At 40.5% G+C, this 13,548-nt stretch overlaps 1 protein-coding gene across 1 annotated transcript in view; it reads left to right on the plus strand.

Moving 5' to 3' along the window:
• The window catches only part of uhrf2 (ubiquitin like with PHD and ring finger domains 2), a 32,276-nt gene extending 18,728 nt beyond the window's left edge, over window positions 1-13,548 (plus strand). Inside the window, 12 exon segments of the mRNA XM_080509850.1 lie at window positions 271-335; window positions 338-379; window positions 1,917-2,103; window positions 3,306-3,429; window positions 7,049-7,156; window positions 7,237-7,448; window positions 9,147-9,309; window positions 10,933-11,070; window positions 11,748-11,985; window positions 12,073-12,221; window positions 12,667-12,765; window positions 13,282-13,548. Coding sequence (XP_080365976.1) covers window positions 271-335; window positions 338-379; window positions 1,917-2,103; window positions 3,306-3,429; window positions 7,049-7,156; window positions 7,237-7,448; window positions 9,147-9,309; window positions 10,933-11,070; window positions 11,748-11,985; window positions 12,073-12,221; window positions 12,667-12,765; window positions 13,282-13,428 — 1,672 coding nt within the window. The 3' untranslated portion in view covers window positions 13,429-13,548.

The raw sequence follows: 13,548 nt of genomic DNA on the forward strand, positions 1-13,548 counted from the left end.
CTCCTCTTCCTCCTCCCTCTCCCCCCTCTTCCCCCCCCTCCTCCTCTTCCTCCCCCTCCTCTTCCTCCTCTTCCTCCTCTCTCCCTCCCCCTCCTCTCCCCCTCCTCCTCCCCCTCTTCCTCTTCCTCCTCTCCCTCTCCCTCTCCCTCCTCCTCCTCCTCCTCCTCCTCCTCCTCCTCCTCCTCCTCCTCCTCCTCCTCCTCCTCCTCCTCCTCCTCCTCCTCCTCCTCCTCCTCCTCCTCCTCCTCCTCCTCCTCCTCCTCCCAGCAGGGGTCCTGAAGACGTGATCGCTGACTGTAAGGTTCACTTCCTGGACGAGGTCTACCAGCTGAGGCGCCGGGGGTCCGACCGCTCTCCGCCGCCGACGGACCGTTCAAACGTGAGAAATGTTTTTCCTCGGCGCCGCCATCAGGTTGTTGTTGTTGTTGTTGTTGTTGTTCACCCGTCCGTCCAGCAGAGGGCAGTGCAGCTCAGGGTTGTTCAACATAGAAGGTCAATTTTAAGCTTATTCTTAATCTATTGCTTCTTTGTCCCGGTGATTCAAGTCCCCGTTTGCTTGGAACAACGCTTCAAGTGAAAAATCACCGTTTTTCATTTCGGAAAAGTTTTGAAAACTTTGCCCGAAATGCTGAAAATTGAGGTTTCTTGTCGGGCCGCTAGTGGGCGCTGTGATTTGTTTTTTTTTTAGATTCGCGCAGGAGGTTTTGTTTGCGACGATGTTGGAGCGTTTTTCAAAAAAGTTCCACCTTGGAAGTCAATTTTCGAAAAGTTGTTTTCAGTGCCTCCCATAATCCAATCCACTTTATTTGTATAGCACATTTTAACAACAAAGCCTTTCCAAAGTGCTGCACATGAGACTGCACATAAAAACTAAACTAAACAGTCCAACACTAAATAAGTATAAAACCATAAAATTAAAAATAAAAACAGATTAAAAACTACAAACATAAAAAAAAACTACAAATAGAATAAAACTAACGCTTTGCTCTTAATTTGAAAAACATTCCAAGAGGTCCGTTTGCTTTAACTGGTCTGCACAACACCGCCCCCACAGGTCACCAGCGGTACTACCGTCTTTGCTGAGCATCCATACGCTTGAACCAACGAACGGAAGACTCACTTTCACTGTGACGTCACCAGTTTTTACATACAAGCCGTTCAAAGTCTTGTTGACGCGTCGAGATGGAGGGAATCATAAATATAGAGCGGAGAGAACGTTTTTTATGGAACGTGAAAGGAGGAACTTTTACTGCCGCGGCACACTGGTGTTTCCTCCAGATCTCGTCAGGTGAGCCGTGGGAAATGATCCAATTTCACATTTTTTTTCTAAAAAAACCATTTGCTCTCACAGCCGACAGTGTGTTGCAGAGTAATCGTGTATAAATACTCTTCGCCACTAGAGGGCAGCACAGAACTTTGCCGGTGAAATGTAAAGTGACAGACGTCAGTGTGGTTCATCTCCACCTCCTGCTACCATCTTGTATCAAAGTACTGTGTCAGTGACAGTGATGGAGAAGTTTTTGAAAAGGAAGAATGTGAACCAGTATCTCAGCTCTTCATCCATCAGGTCCAGGTTTCACACTGACGGAGTCACTATTAAAAAAAAGTCCTTGCTTTCTGGATTTACTGGATTCCTGTTGATGAAACTTTGATGAGAATGACTTTGATGTCTTTGATGACAATGACTTTGATATCTTTGATGACAATGACTTTGATGTCTTTGATGACAATGACTTTGATGTCTTTGATGAGAAAGACTTTATATTGTTAATAGAGGCTACAGAGTTGACCATTTTAACATTTCCGGGTGGAGGTGGTGGTGTGCCTCCAGAGTTTTCCAAAGAAAAAAGTGTGTCTCGGCTCAGAAAAGGTTGAGAAACACTGTTATAAGTGTGTGAATGTGTGTTGTGCTGCAGGGAAGAGCGGCCCCGAGTGCAAACACTGCAAGGCCGACCCCGACGCCGAGTGCCGCTTCTGCTCCTGCTGCGTCTGCGGCGGCAAGCAGGACGCGCACATGCAGCTGCTGTGTGACGAGTGCAACATGGCGTTCCACATCTACTGCCTCAACCCGCCGCTCGCCACCATCCCCGAGGACGAGGACTGGTGAGACGCCGGCGGGGATTTTTTTTTTTTTTTTTTTTATTATATATTTTCGAATAGAGTCGATCTGATCAGTTGTTTTTTTATTTTTATTTTCTCATTTTAATGATACATTTTAAAGCCGGAGTGTCAAACATGAGGCTCCAAAATTTAGTCGATCGATTAAAAAAAATTAAGTAATTAATCGCGATTAATCGCATTGTTTTTCTCCTGAAGGCTGAAGCTTGTAACGGATGTTTGTTGAGGGAAAACCAGGGAATTAATGTCGACTCAGCACAATGAGACACAGACACCTAATCTTTAGTTTGTACACAGATATCCTTATTTATATATATATATATATATATATAAATATATATATAAATATAATCTTTAGTTCGTACACAGATATCCTTATAATTACATAATACAGCTATATAAATATATACCACATATACACTTCATAAATATATATATATATATATATATATATATATAATTAGTTCGCACACAGATATCCTTATAATTACATAATACAGCTATATAAATATATACCACATATACACTTCATATATATATATATATATATATATATATATATAATTAGAAAAACAAAAAATTACTTCATACATATCCTTGTATATGTATATATATATATATATATATTATTTTTTTTTTTTTCAGCTGGATAATTTTTTTTTAATCTTCAATCAAGGGATGCAAACAAACTTTTTCTTCATTTTGTTTCAAGTTCAACTCAAAAACCTTTGACTCGGAACAAAAGCGCTTAATTCAATTTTTATTTTATTACACTCAAAGTTAATTTAATTCCATATAAATTTAGCCTATAATTGAAGACAAATTTAAAATACAGTCTCTCAGAATATTATCATATTTGGTCCAAAAATTTTAGTGCCGTCAATCGATAAAAATTTTTTTTACTAATTAATCGCGATTAATCGCATTGTTTTTCTACTGAAGACTGAAGCTTGTGACGGATGTTTATTGAGGGAAAACCAGGGAATTAACGTCGACTCAGCACACTGAGACTATATTTAAATTAAAAGATTATTTTTATAACGTCCTTTTAGCTTTTGGTGAAACTGCTTCTCCAGCAGCATAATTCAGTGATCTGGTTTGTGGTGGAACGTGGTTGTCAGTGTGCGTTCTGGGTTTTTTTTTTTATTGTGACGTACGAGCAGCTGACTTCCTGTCGGCCCCCCCAGGTATTGTCCCACCTGCAAGAACGACACCAGCGAGGTGGTGAAGGCCGGCGAGAAGCTGAAAGCCAGCAAGAAGAAGGCCAAGATGCCCTCGGCGACGACCGAGAGCCAGAGGGACTGGGGGAAGGTGACACACACACACACACACACACACACACACACACACACACACACACACACACACACACACACACACACACACACGGTTTGATCATTCATCGCTCTTCTTCTCCTCCAGAAATCAAACTGATCCGGTCCAGTCAGAACACCAAGTAAATAGTAAAAAGAGTACGGTGGCTGTCAAAATAAAAGTACCGAGTTGGATTGTTATTATGGTGACTGTCAAAATAAAACTACCAAGTTGGATTGTTAGTATGGTGACTGTCGAAATAAATATACCAAGTTGGATTGCTATTATGGTGACTGTCAAAATAAAAGTACCGAGTTGGATCGCTATTATGGTGACTGTCAAAATAAAAGTACCGAGTTGGATCGCTATTATGGTGACTGTCAAAATAAAAGTACCAAGTTGTATTGCTATTATGGTGACTGTCAAAATAAAAGTACCGAGTTGGATCGCTATTATGGTGACTGTCAAAATAAAAGTATCAAGTTGAACTGCTATTATGGTGGCTGTCAAAATAAAACTACCAAGTTGGATTGTTAGTATGGTGACTGTCGAAATAAAAATACCAAGTTGGATTGCTATTATGGTGACTGTCAAAATAAAAGTACCGAGTTGGATCGCTATTATGGTGACTGTCAAAATAAAAGTATCAAGTTGAACTGCTATTATGGTGGCTGTCAAAATAAAACTACCAAGTTGGATTGTTAGTATGGTGACTGTCGAAATAAAAATACCAAGTTGGATTGCTATTATGGTGACTGTCAAAATAAAAATACCGAGTTGGATCGCTATTATGGTGACTGTCAAAATAAAAGTACCAAGTTGAATTGCTATTATGGTGACTGTCAAAATAAATATACCAAGTTGGATTGCTATTATGGTGACTGTCAAAATAAAAGTACCAAGTTGAATTGCTATTATGGTGACTGTCAAAATAAAAGTACCAAGTTGTATTGCTATTATGGTGACTGTCAAAATAAAAGTACCGAGTTGGATCGCTATTATGGTGACTGTCAAAATAAAAGTATCAAGTTGAACTGCTATTATGGTGGCTGTCAAAATAAAACTACCAAGTTGGATTGTTAGTATGGTGACTGGCGAAATAAAAATACCAAGTTGGATTGCTATTATGGTGACTGTCAAAATAAAAGTACCGAGTTGGATCGCTATTATGGTGACTGTCAAAATAAAAGTACCAAGTTGAATTGCTATTATGGTGACTGTCAAAATAAAAGTACCGAGTTGAATTGCTATTATGGTGACTGTCAAAATAAAAGTACCAAGTTGAATTGCTATTATGGTGGCTGTCAAAATAAAAGTACCAAGTTGTTTTGCTATTATGGTGACTGTCAAAATAAAAGTACCAAGTTGAATTGCTATTATGGTGACTGTCAAAGTAAAAGTACAAAGTTGGACTGTTATTACAGTGACTGTCAAAATAAAACTACCAAGTTGGATTGTTTTTATGGTGACTGTCAAAATAAAAGTACCAAGTCCAGAAGAACATGGACTAGAAGTCATGACATCACTGAGGAAACGTTCCGATTGGCTCTACTGAGCATGTGCAGAGCGAGTTGCTGCGGTACGACAGCCGTGTTCCACAAGAGTTCGGTTTTCCTCCGTTTCCATGGAGACGGAGTCAAAGCGTTTGTTTATTTTTTTAAAGTATCGTTTTCAGTGACCTTCATTGTCGTGTGAATTGAAAAACCCAAAAACGGAGCGAAACGTTTGCATTTTCACTTGAAGACGCCGTCGTCTAAAGTACCGACCGCCGGTTAGCATTAGCTTAGCATGAGTCCTTGAGAATGCGCCGCCGCCGACCTTTTCGTATAACCAGAACGGAACCGACAAGAACCCGGCAACCCGCCCGGTAACCCGCCCGGCAACCCGATTTCACAGCGCTTTAAAAGGGCACGAGCCGGAAAGTCGCGTTGGGCGTTTTTTTTTTTTTTTTTTTTTTTTAAAGCGCCGACGTAAGCGTTCTGCTGGACATCGGTTCCACATCCAGAACCCTGAACGGTGCCGCTGAGCAGGACTTTCCTGGAACCGCCAGTGGAAAAACAACAACAACAACGACGACGGCGACGAAAACCCTCCTTTTCTCGGAGGAGCTAATTGGAAACAGCTCAGTTTGTGTGTTTGGGCACGTCGAGCGTCGTGACTCACAAATATCAACATTTCGTAACCTCAGCTGGTCCTCGGTTACAAATATTTCTCCCGTTTTAAACCACAAGTTGGTAATTTATTGGCTTGTTTACTTGTAATATTTCCACCAAGGATCGTTCCTCTTCTCTCTACTTCCAAAGTATCTTACATTTTTTTGTTTTTTATTGTTTTTCAGCTTCATTCTATCTTATGAGTTTTGGCTGGATGAGAATATTTTATATCTATCTCTATATTTCTACACGTCTACTGATTCTATATGATCTAATAAATCTATATGTAAAGATTGAATCTATATGCATCTGTTAGATACGTATTGATTGTGTCTATCCGTTTATTCTATATCATTTTTTATCTATTAAATTATATGAATTGATTCTATATTTATATATCTATCATTTCTGTCTTTTGATTCTATATCTATATATGGATTAATTTTATATCCGTCGCTCAACGATTATCTATAGCAATCTATTTATTGAATCTATATGCAATTCTATATCTATTGGTTCTATATCTATATATCTATTGTTTCTATGTTTTTGATTCAGTAGCTATATATGTCTATCAGTTCTATACCGATCTATTCTTTATATATTGATTCTATATATTTACACATCTATTGTTTCTATGTCTATTAATTCTCTACCTATTCTATACCTATCTAGTCTTTATCAATTGATTCTATATCTATATATCTATCATTTCTGTCTTTTGATTCTATAGCTATATATGGATTAATTTTATATCCGTCGCTCAACGATTATCTATAGCAATCTATTTATTGAATCTATATGCAATTCTATATGTATTGGTTCTATATCTATATATCTATTGTTTCTATGTCTTTTGATTCAGTAGCTATATATGTCTATCAGTTCTATACCGATCTATTCTTTATGAATTGATTCTATATACATACATCTATTGTTTCTATGTCTTTTGATTCTATACCTATCTATTCCTTATGAATTGATTCTATATACATACATCTATTGTTTCTATGTCTTTTGATTCTATACCTATCTATTCCTTTTGAATTGAGTCTATATACATACATCTATTGTTTCTATGTCTTTTGATTCTATACCTATCTATTCCTTATGAATTGATTCTATATACATACATCTATTGTTTCTATGTCTTTTGATTCAGTATCTATACATGTCTATTAATTCTCTACCTATTCTATACCGATCTATTCTTTATATATTGATTCTATATATTCACACATTATTGTTTCTATGTCTATTAATTCTATACCTATCTATTCTTTACGAATTGATTCTATATACATTCATCTATTGTTTCAATGTCTAATTATTCTATAGCGATATATGTATTGATTTTATATCCGTTTATTGATTCTGTCTTAATTCTACATCAGCTATTGATTCTACAGCGACCCGTTGGTGTAATGTGTTTGATGTATATATCTTGCGTGGTGTAATTGCAGGGTATGGCCTGTGTGGGGCGCACTAAAGAATGCACGATAGTTCCTTCCAACCACTACGGGCCGATTCCCGGCGTTCCGGTCGGCACCACCTGGAAGTTCAGAGTGCAGGTGAGGCCTTGGTCGGGGGAGGGGTGGGGGTGGAGGTGGGGGTGGAGGCGGAGGGAATGAGGAAGTGCGTCTGTCGGCAGGTGAGCGAGGCGGGCGTCCACCGGCCTCACGTGGGGGGAATCCACGGCCGCAGCAACGACGGCTCGTACTCGCTGGTGCTGGCGGGCGGCTTCGAGGACGAGGTGGACCGGGGGGACGAGTTCACCTACACCGGCAGCGGGGGTCGCGACCTCTCGGGGAACAAGCGGATCGGGGAGCACTCCTTCGACCAGACGCTCACACACATGAACAGGTACGACCTCCGACCCCTGACCTCCGACTCCTGACCTCCAACCCCTGACCTCTAACCTCCGACTCCTGACCTCTAACCTCCAACTCCTGACCTCTGACTCCTGACCTTGAACCTCTAACCCCTGACCTCGGACTCCTCACCTCCGACATCTGACCACCAACCTCTAACCTCCAACTCCTGACCTCCGACTCCTGACCTCCAACCCCTGACCTCTAACCTCCGACTCCTGACCTCTAACCTCCGACTCCTGACCTCTAACCTCCGACTCCTGACCTTCAACCTCTAACCCCCGACCCCTGACCTCCGACTCCTCACCTCCGACATCTGACCTCCGCCCCTGACCCCTGACCCCTGACCTCCGACCCCTACAGGTCACGACTCTCCACTTCATGTTTGGAAGTGAAGGAGCTTAAATTACTTTAATTTGTCTCAATTCAAAGTCTTTTCTGCAGATTATGAATGAATTATTTTATTTAAATTTGAACATGTATACTTTTTTTTTTTATTACTATTTGTACATACAAACGTAAATATAACCAGAGTCAATACGTAACAAAACACTGCAGTGTTAGAAAAAGTACAAAACATTTTATATTTCCCACCTATTCTTTAGTTTGTACACAGATATCCTTATAATTACATAATACAGCTATATAAATATATACCACATACACACTTCATAAATATATTTAGAAAATATATAATATATATATATAATATATATATATATTATATATATATATATAATAGATTTTCTAATTATATATATATGTATGAAGTCAATTTTTGTTTTTCTAATTTTATATATATATATATATATTCACTTGGATAATGTTTTTTTTATCTTCAATCAAGGGATACAAACAAATTTTTTCTTAATTTTGTTTCAAGTTCAACTCAAAAACCTTTCCCACGGAACAAAAGCACTTAATTCAATTTTTATTTTATCACACTCAAAGTTAATTTAATTACATATAAATTTAGCCTATAATTGAAGACAAATTTAAAATGCAGTATCTCAGAATATAATAATATTTGATAAACTCAGACTTTTTCTTTTCTGAGTGAAGAAGTGACTGAAATAAATATCAACTTTTTAATAATCCAATTTTTTTTCAAGATGCATTGTTGATATAATTAGATTTTAATAATTGATCAGTTAATAATCCCCATTTTGTCACTTTATGCTGAGAACTGTTCACTCCTTTAACAATATAATGATATTTTTTGATACACAAAGTGCTTTGACACATCTTAACTGCTAAAACTTAAAATAACCAGAATGAAATGATTCAAATTTAAAAGGTAATGTTGAATAAAGCCATAAACTCCAGCTGAAGGCAGAAGATACCATTAAAAAGAAACTACAGTTGTTGTATAGCAGATATTTGCAGATTATATTGAAGATATTTGTCAAAATCTGTTAAAAAATCACAGCAACACGAGTAAAAATAGATCCATTTTCAAATTAACTTCCATATTTTACGTCTATCTATTCTTAGTGTTTCTTCACTTGTTTGTTTCCACGATTCTTTTCCTACGTCTGCTTTATTTAATTAATATCAATTATAAAGGTAACATTTGCACACAAGCCATATAATTCAGATTAACACAAAACAAATGATTAAAAAAAAAACAGATTTTTAAAATCAGAATCTAGGAAAAGAATGAACGTCGGGCCGTTTTCCCCCCCCTCAGGGCTCTGGCGTTAAACTGCGACGCGCCGCTGAACGACAAGGACGGCGCCGAGTCGAGGAACTGGAGGGCCGGGAAGCCGGTCCGGGTCGTCCGCAGCTCCAAAGGTCGCCGCATCAGCAAATACGCTCCCGAGGAGGGGAACCGCTACGACGGCATCTACAAGGTTTGGGCCGCGTCTCAATTCTCCCCCTCAGCCCTTCGGCTTAGCCCTCACCCCTCTGAAAGGAGTCTTGAGGGGTGAGGCGGAGGGCTATTCACCCCTCTAAACGGAGCGTTTACAGACGCACACTTTAAACAGAGGGGTAGGAGGACAAAATTGAGTGAGCCCGCACTCAATTTTAGAAACCATAATTTTCAATCAACAGATTCAAGTTTAAAAGTACTTTACTCCAAATTTCTACAGTAATATTCTTTCATATTTCTTGTAGTAACAAAGGAGTATGTCTAGTTTTGCACTGAAGTGAAATTGGGTGTAAACCTATGAAGGATTCTGATAATATTGCAATTTGAAAACGGGCGAGAGACATTTTATCATTTTCGATCAACAGATCCGAGTTCAACAGTACTTTACTTTAATATTTCTTGTAGTAACAAAGGAGCATGCCTCGGATGCACTGAAGTGAAATTGGGTGTAAACCTATGAATACTTGTGTTTCATAACAAATTGTAAACAGACTAGCTGTCTTTCTGTCTGTCGTTGCTTTCAGGGCTTTTATTTTGAAGGATTTCCTTCCAGGTTGTGGCTGTAGTCTGGCTTCTGTTTTTTTTTTTACCGTAAAGGCGCAAATAAAAGCGCAGTTAAAATTGAGTGCAGGCTCACTTGATGGAATTTTAGAGACCATCATTTTCAATCAACAGATTCAAGTTTAACAGTACTTTACTCCAAATGTCTACAGTAATATTCTTTCATATTTCTTGTAGTAACCAAGGAGTATGTCTAGTTTTGCACTGAAGTGAAATTGGGTGTAAACCTATGAAGGATTCGGTTTTATTGCATTTTGAAAACAGACTATGTCTGTCTGTCGTTGCTTTCAGGGCTTTTATTTTGAAGGATTTCCTTCCAGCGTTGCGGCCGTACATCGGCTTGTGGTGTTTTGTTTTGTTTTGTTACCGTAAATGCGCTAATAAAAGCGCAAGTTAAAATTGAGTGCGGGGCTCACTTGACGGCAGTATTATACGCTAGTTCCAGCTAACGTTAGCTAAACAAAGCTATTTAGCCACGAGCTAATAACAGTAACCAAACACAGTTAGCTCGCAGCTCCACACTTAAGTGGTGCGTGTGGCGAGATAGCAGTGTTCTGTTAGCTGTAAGTTAGCCACCGGTTACCATTCATGCCAGCATTATATGCTAGTTCCAGCTAACGTTAGCTAAACAAAGCTATTTAGCCACGAGCTACCAACAATAACCAAACACAAACAGTTAACGAGCACCACCGAGGTCCGCAGAGCTCAAGCTCACGTTGCACAATTGAAAGTAAATTAATTTTAAGCAAACGTTGGCGTCACTTACCGACCTCTGTTCTCCGGCGTCGCGAGTGACAACGGGACGCCTCCAGGCATCAAAACTGGTGTGATACGGCGGCTCCGTCGTGGAAATATTGCTAATAACTCCACCTGGACGCTTCTAAAGTCGCCCCACACCTTTGCCGCGGGGCGGCGGAGCCCGACAGCCGGTCGGAGGCGGAGTTTCTTCCGCCATGCCGGTTTGTTTTGGTCGCTCACATGCGCTAGGCGAGGGGGCGTGGTAATGTGACGTCACAGGCCCTCGTTTTTTGTGCCCCGGCAGGTGGTGAAGTACTGGCCGGAGATCGGGAAGTGTGGCTACCTGGTGTGGAGGTACCTGCTGAGGAGGGACGACATGGAGCCGGCGCCCTGGACGCCGGAAGGCCTGGAGCGGATCCAGAAGCTGGGCCTGGCTGTGCAGGTGGGGGAGGGGTAGTGGGGGGGTCCATTCATTCATTCATGCTTCGTTTTTCCAGTTTAATTTATTTCTATTTTTATTGTTTATGCTTATATGTGTTCATTGTCACGTTTGTTTTTTTGTTAATTAATTTTTTTCTGTTTTTTTTTATATTTATTCCCACATTTATTATGGATCAGTTTGTTTTCTGCACTTTTTTCTTTCTTTTTCTTCTTATTCTTTTGTTTAATTTATTTTGATTTTGATCGCCAGGTCATTTATTTGTTTTCTAAACTGTTATTTACCAATTTTCATATTTATTTGCTTTTGCATTTATTTTTTTTAAATGATATCTATTTCTATATATTCCCAAATTTGTCATTGAATTCTTTTTTGTTTGTTTCTGCATTTATTTTATTTCTTTTTTTAGTTTGGACATTATTTTTGGAAGATTTTTCCAGTGGTATTTATTTACTTATTCTATTATTTAATAAATACTAATTTAGAGAGCATTTTTTTCATATATGCTTTTTTTTAATTTACTTTATTTTTTATTTATTTGTTATGTGGATCAGAGTGTTTTTTTTTCAGACAGAACCTTACGATTGTTGACAGCTACCACACACACACACACACACACACACACACACACACACACACACACAGATTAAGGTGCGACCCCCTGCGGTGTGTGTCCTCAGTACCCTCCAGGTTATTTGGCTGCGATGGCGAACAAGACAAAGAAGGAGGCGGTCGCCCGGCCGGGCCGCGGCGGTCGGGGGAAGCACTACCCCGGCAGGGGGCGACCCCGGAGGCAGCGCAAGATGAAGGAGAAGGAGGAAGACGAGGAGGAGGAGGAGGAAGAGGAGTTCCTGGAAGCCGCCATGGAGGAGGAGGAGCCGGAGAACACGGAGGAGCAGACGACCAGCAAGGAGAGCGGTGGGTGATTCTCCAGCCAGGAGCCAGAGGAGGGAGAGAGAGAGACGAACGAACGAGGTGTGTGACCAGTGTGTGTTTTCTCCACAGATGTGGCGCCGGAGGCGGAGCCGCCCTCCAAGCGGGCGAAGGTGGAGGAGGGCTTCCAGCTGTCGGAGCAGCAGCAGCAGCTGATCCAGGAAGATACGGCCAACAAGAAACTCTGGGATGAAGCCATGGAAAACCTGAAGGAGGGACCGGTACCCAGACACTGCATCACACTGTCTCACTGTATCTCACTGTGTTACAATGTATCACACTGTGTTACACTGTGTTACAATGTATCACACTGTGTTACACTGTATCTCACTGTGTTACAATGTATCACACTGTGTTACACTGTATCTTACTGTGTTACACTGTGTTACAATGTATCACACTGTGTTACACTGTATCACACTGTGTTACACTGTATCTCACTGTGTTACAATGTATCTTACTGTGTTACACTGTAGCTCACTGTGTTACATTGTATCACACTATATCACACTATATCTTGTTTGTATCGAGGTGTGTTTTATATATTCCTGCTCTTGACTTCCTTGTGTGTGTGTGTGTGTGTGTGTGTGTGTGTGTGTGTGTGTGTGTGTGTGTGTGTGTGTGTGTGTGTGTGTGTGTGTGTGTGTGTGTGTGTGTGTGTTGAAGAACTTCCTGCGTAAGATGGAGCAGATCTTCATGTGTGTGTGCTGCCAGGAGCTGGCCTTCCAGCCAATCACCACCGTCTGCTCTCACAACGTCTGTAAGGTACGACGCTGCTCACTTTAATTTGATTTGATTTGATTTGATTTGATTTGATTTGATTTAATTTAATTTAATTTAATTTAATTTAATTTAATTTAATTTAATTTAATTTAATTTAATTTAATTTAATTTAATTTAATTTAATTTAATTTAATTTAGTTGAGTTGAGTTGAGTTGAGTTGAGTTGAGTTGAGTTGAGTTGAATTTAATTTAATTTAATTTAATTTAATTTAATTTATTTTAATAAATGTTAATTTTAATTTGAATTCTATTTTATTGTATTCTATTCTCATTTATTTTATTTAATGTGGTTAATTAATTGTGCTTTCACGACAAAGCCAAGCCACAGCGCCCCCGCGTGGCCCGGCAGCCTAACCACACCTCCGTCTCTGTGTCCGCTGCTGCCTTGTGAGCTCGTATTGGTGTTTTTTTGCGCGGCTCTGTCCACCTTGCCTTGCTTTCCAAACACACCCGTTCCCCCTCTTTGCTCTCCCCCCCTCCCCCCCCCCCCCCCCCCAGACGTGCCTGCAGCGGTCGTTCCGGGCGCAGGTCTACACCTGCCCCGCCTGCCGCCACGACCTGGGCCGCGACTACGCCATGAGCCAGAACAAGACGCTGCAGCTGCTCCTGGACCAGTTCTTCCCCGGCTACAGCAAAGGCCGGTGAGGTCCGGGCCCCCCCTCCCCCTCCCCCCCCTTATCCCCCCTCCCCCCCCCTGGCAGCAGAACCACACGAGCGTCCATCCCTGTGCACCCTCGTTACCCCGCCGCCTCCCAGAGCGTCACT

This window comes from Blennius ocellaris (genome assembly GCF_963422515.1).
Source record: "Blennius ocellaris genome assembly, chromosome: 15".
Classification (NCBI taxonomy): Eukaryota; Metazoa; Chordata; class Actinopteri; order Blenniiformes; family Blenniidae; genus Blennius; species Blennius ocellaris.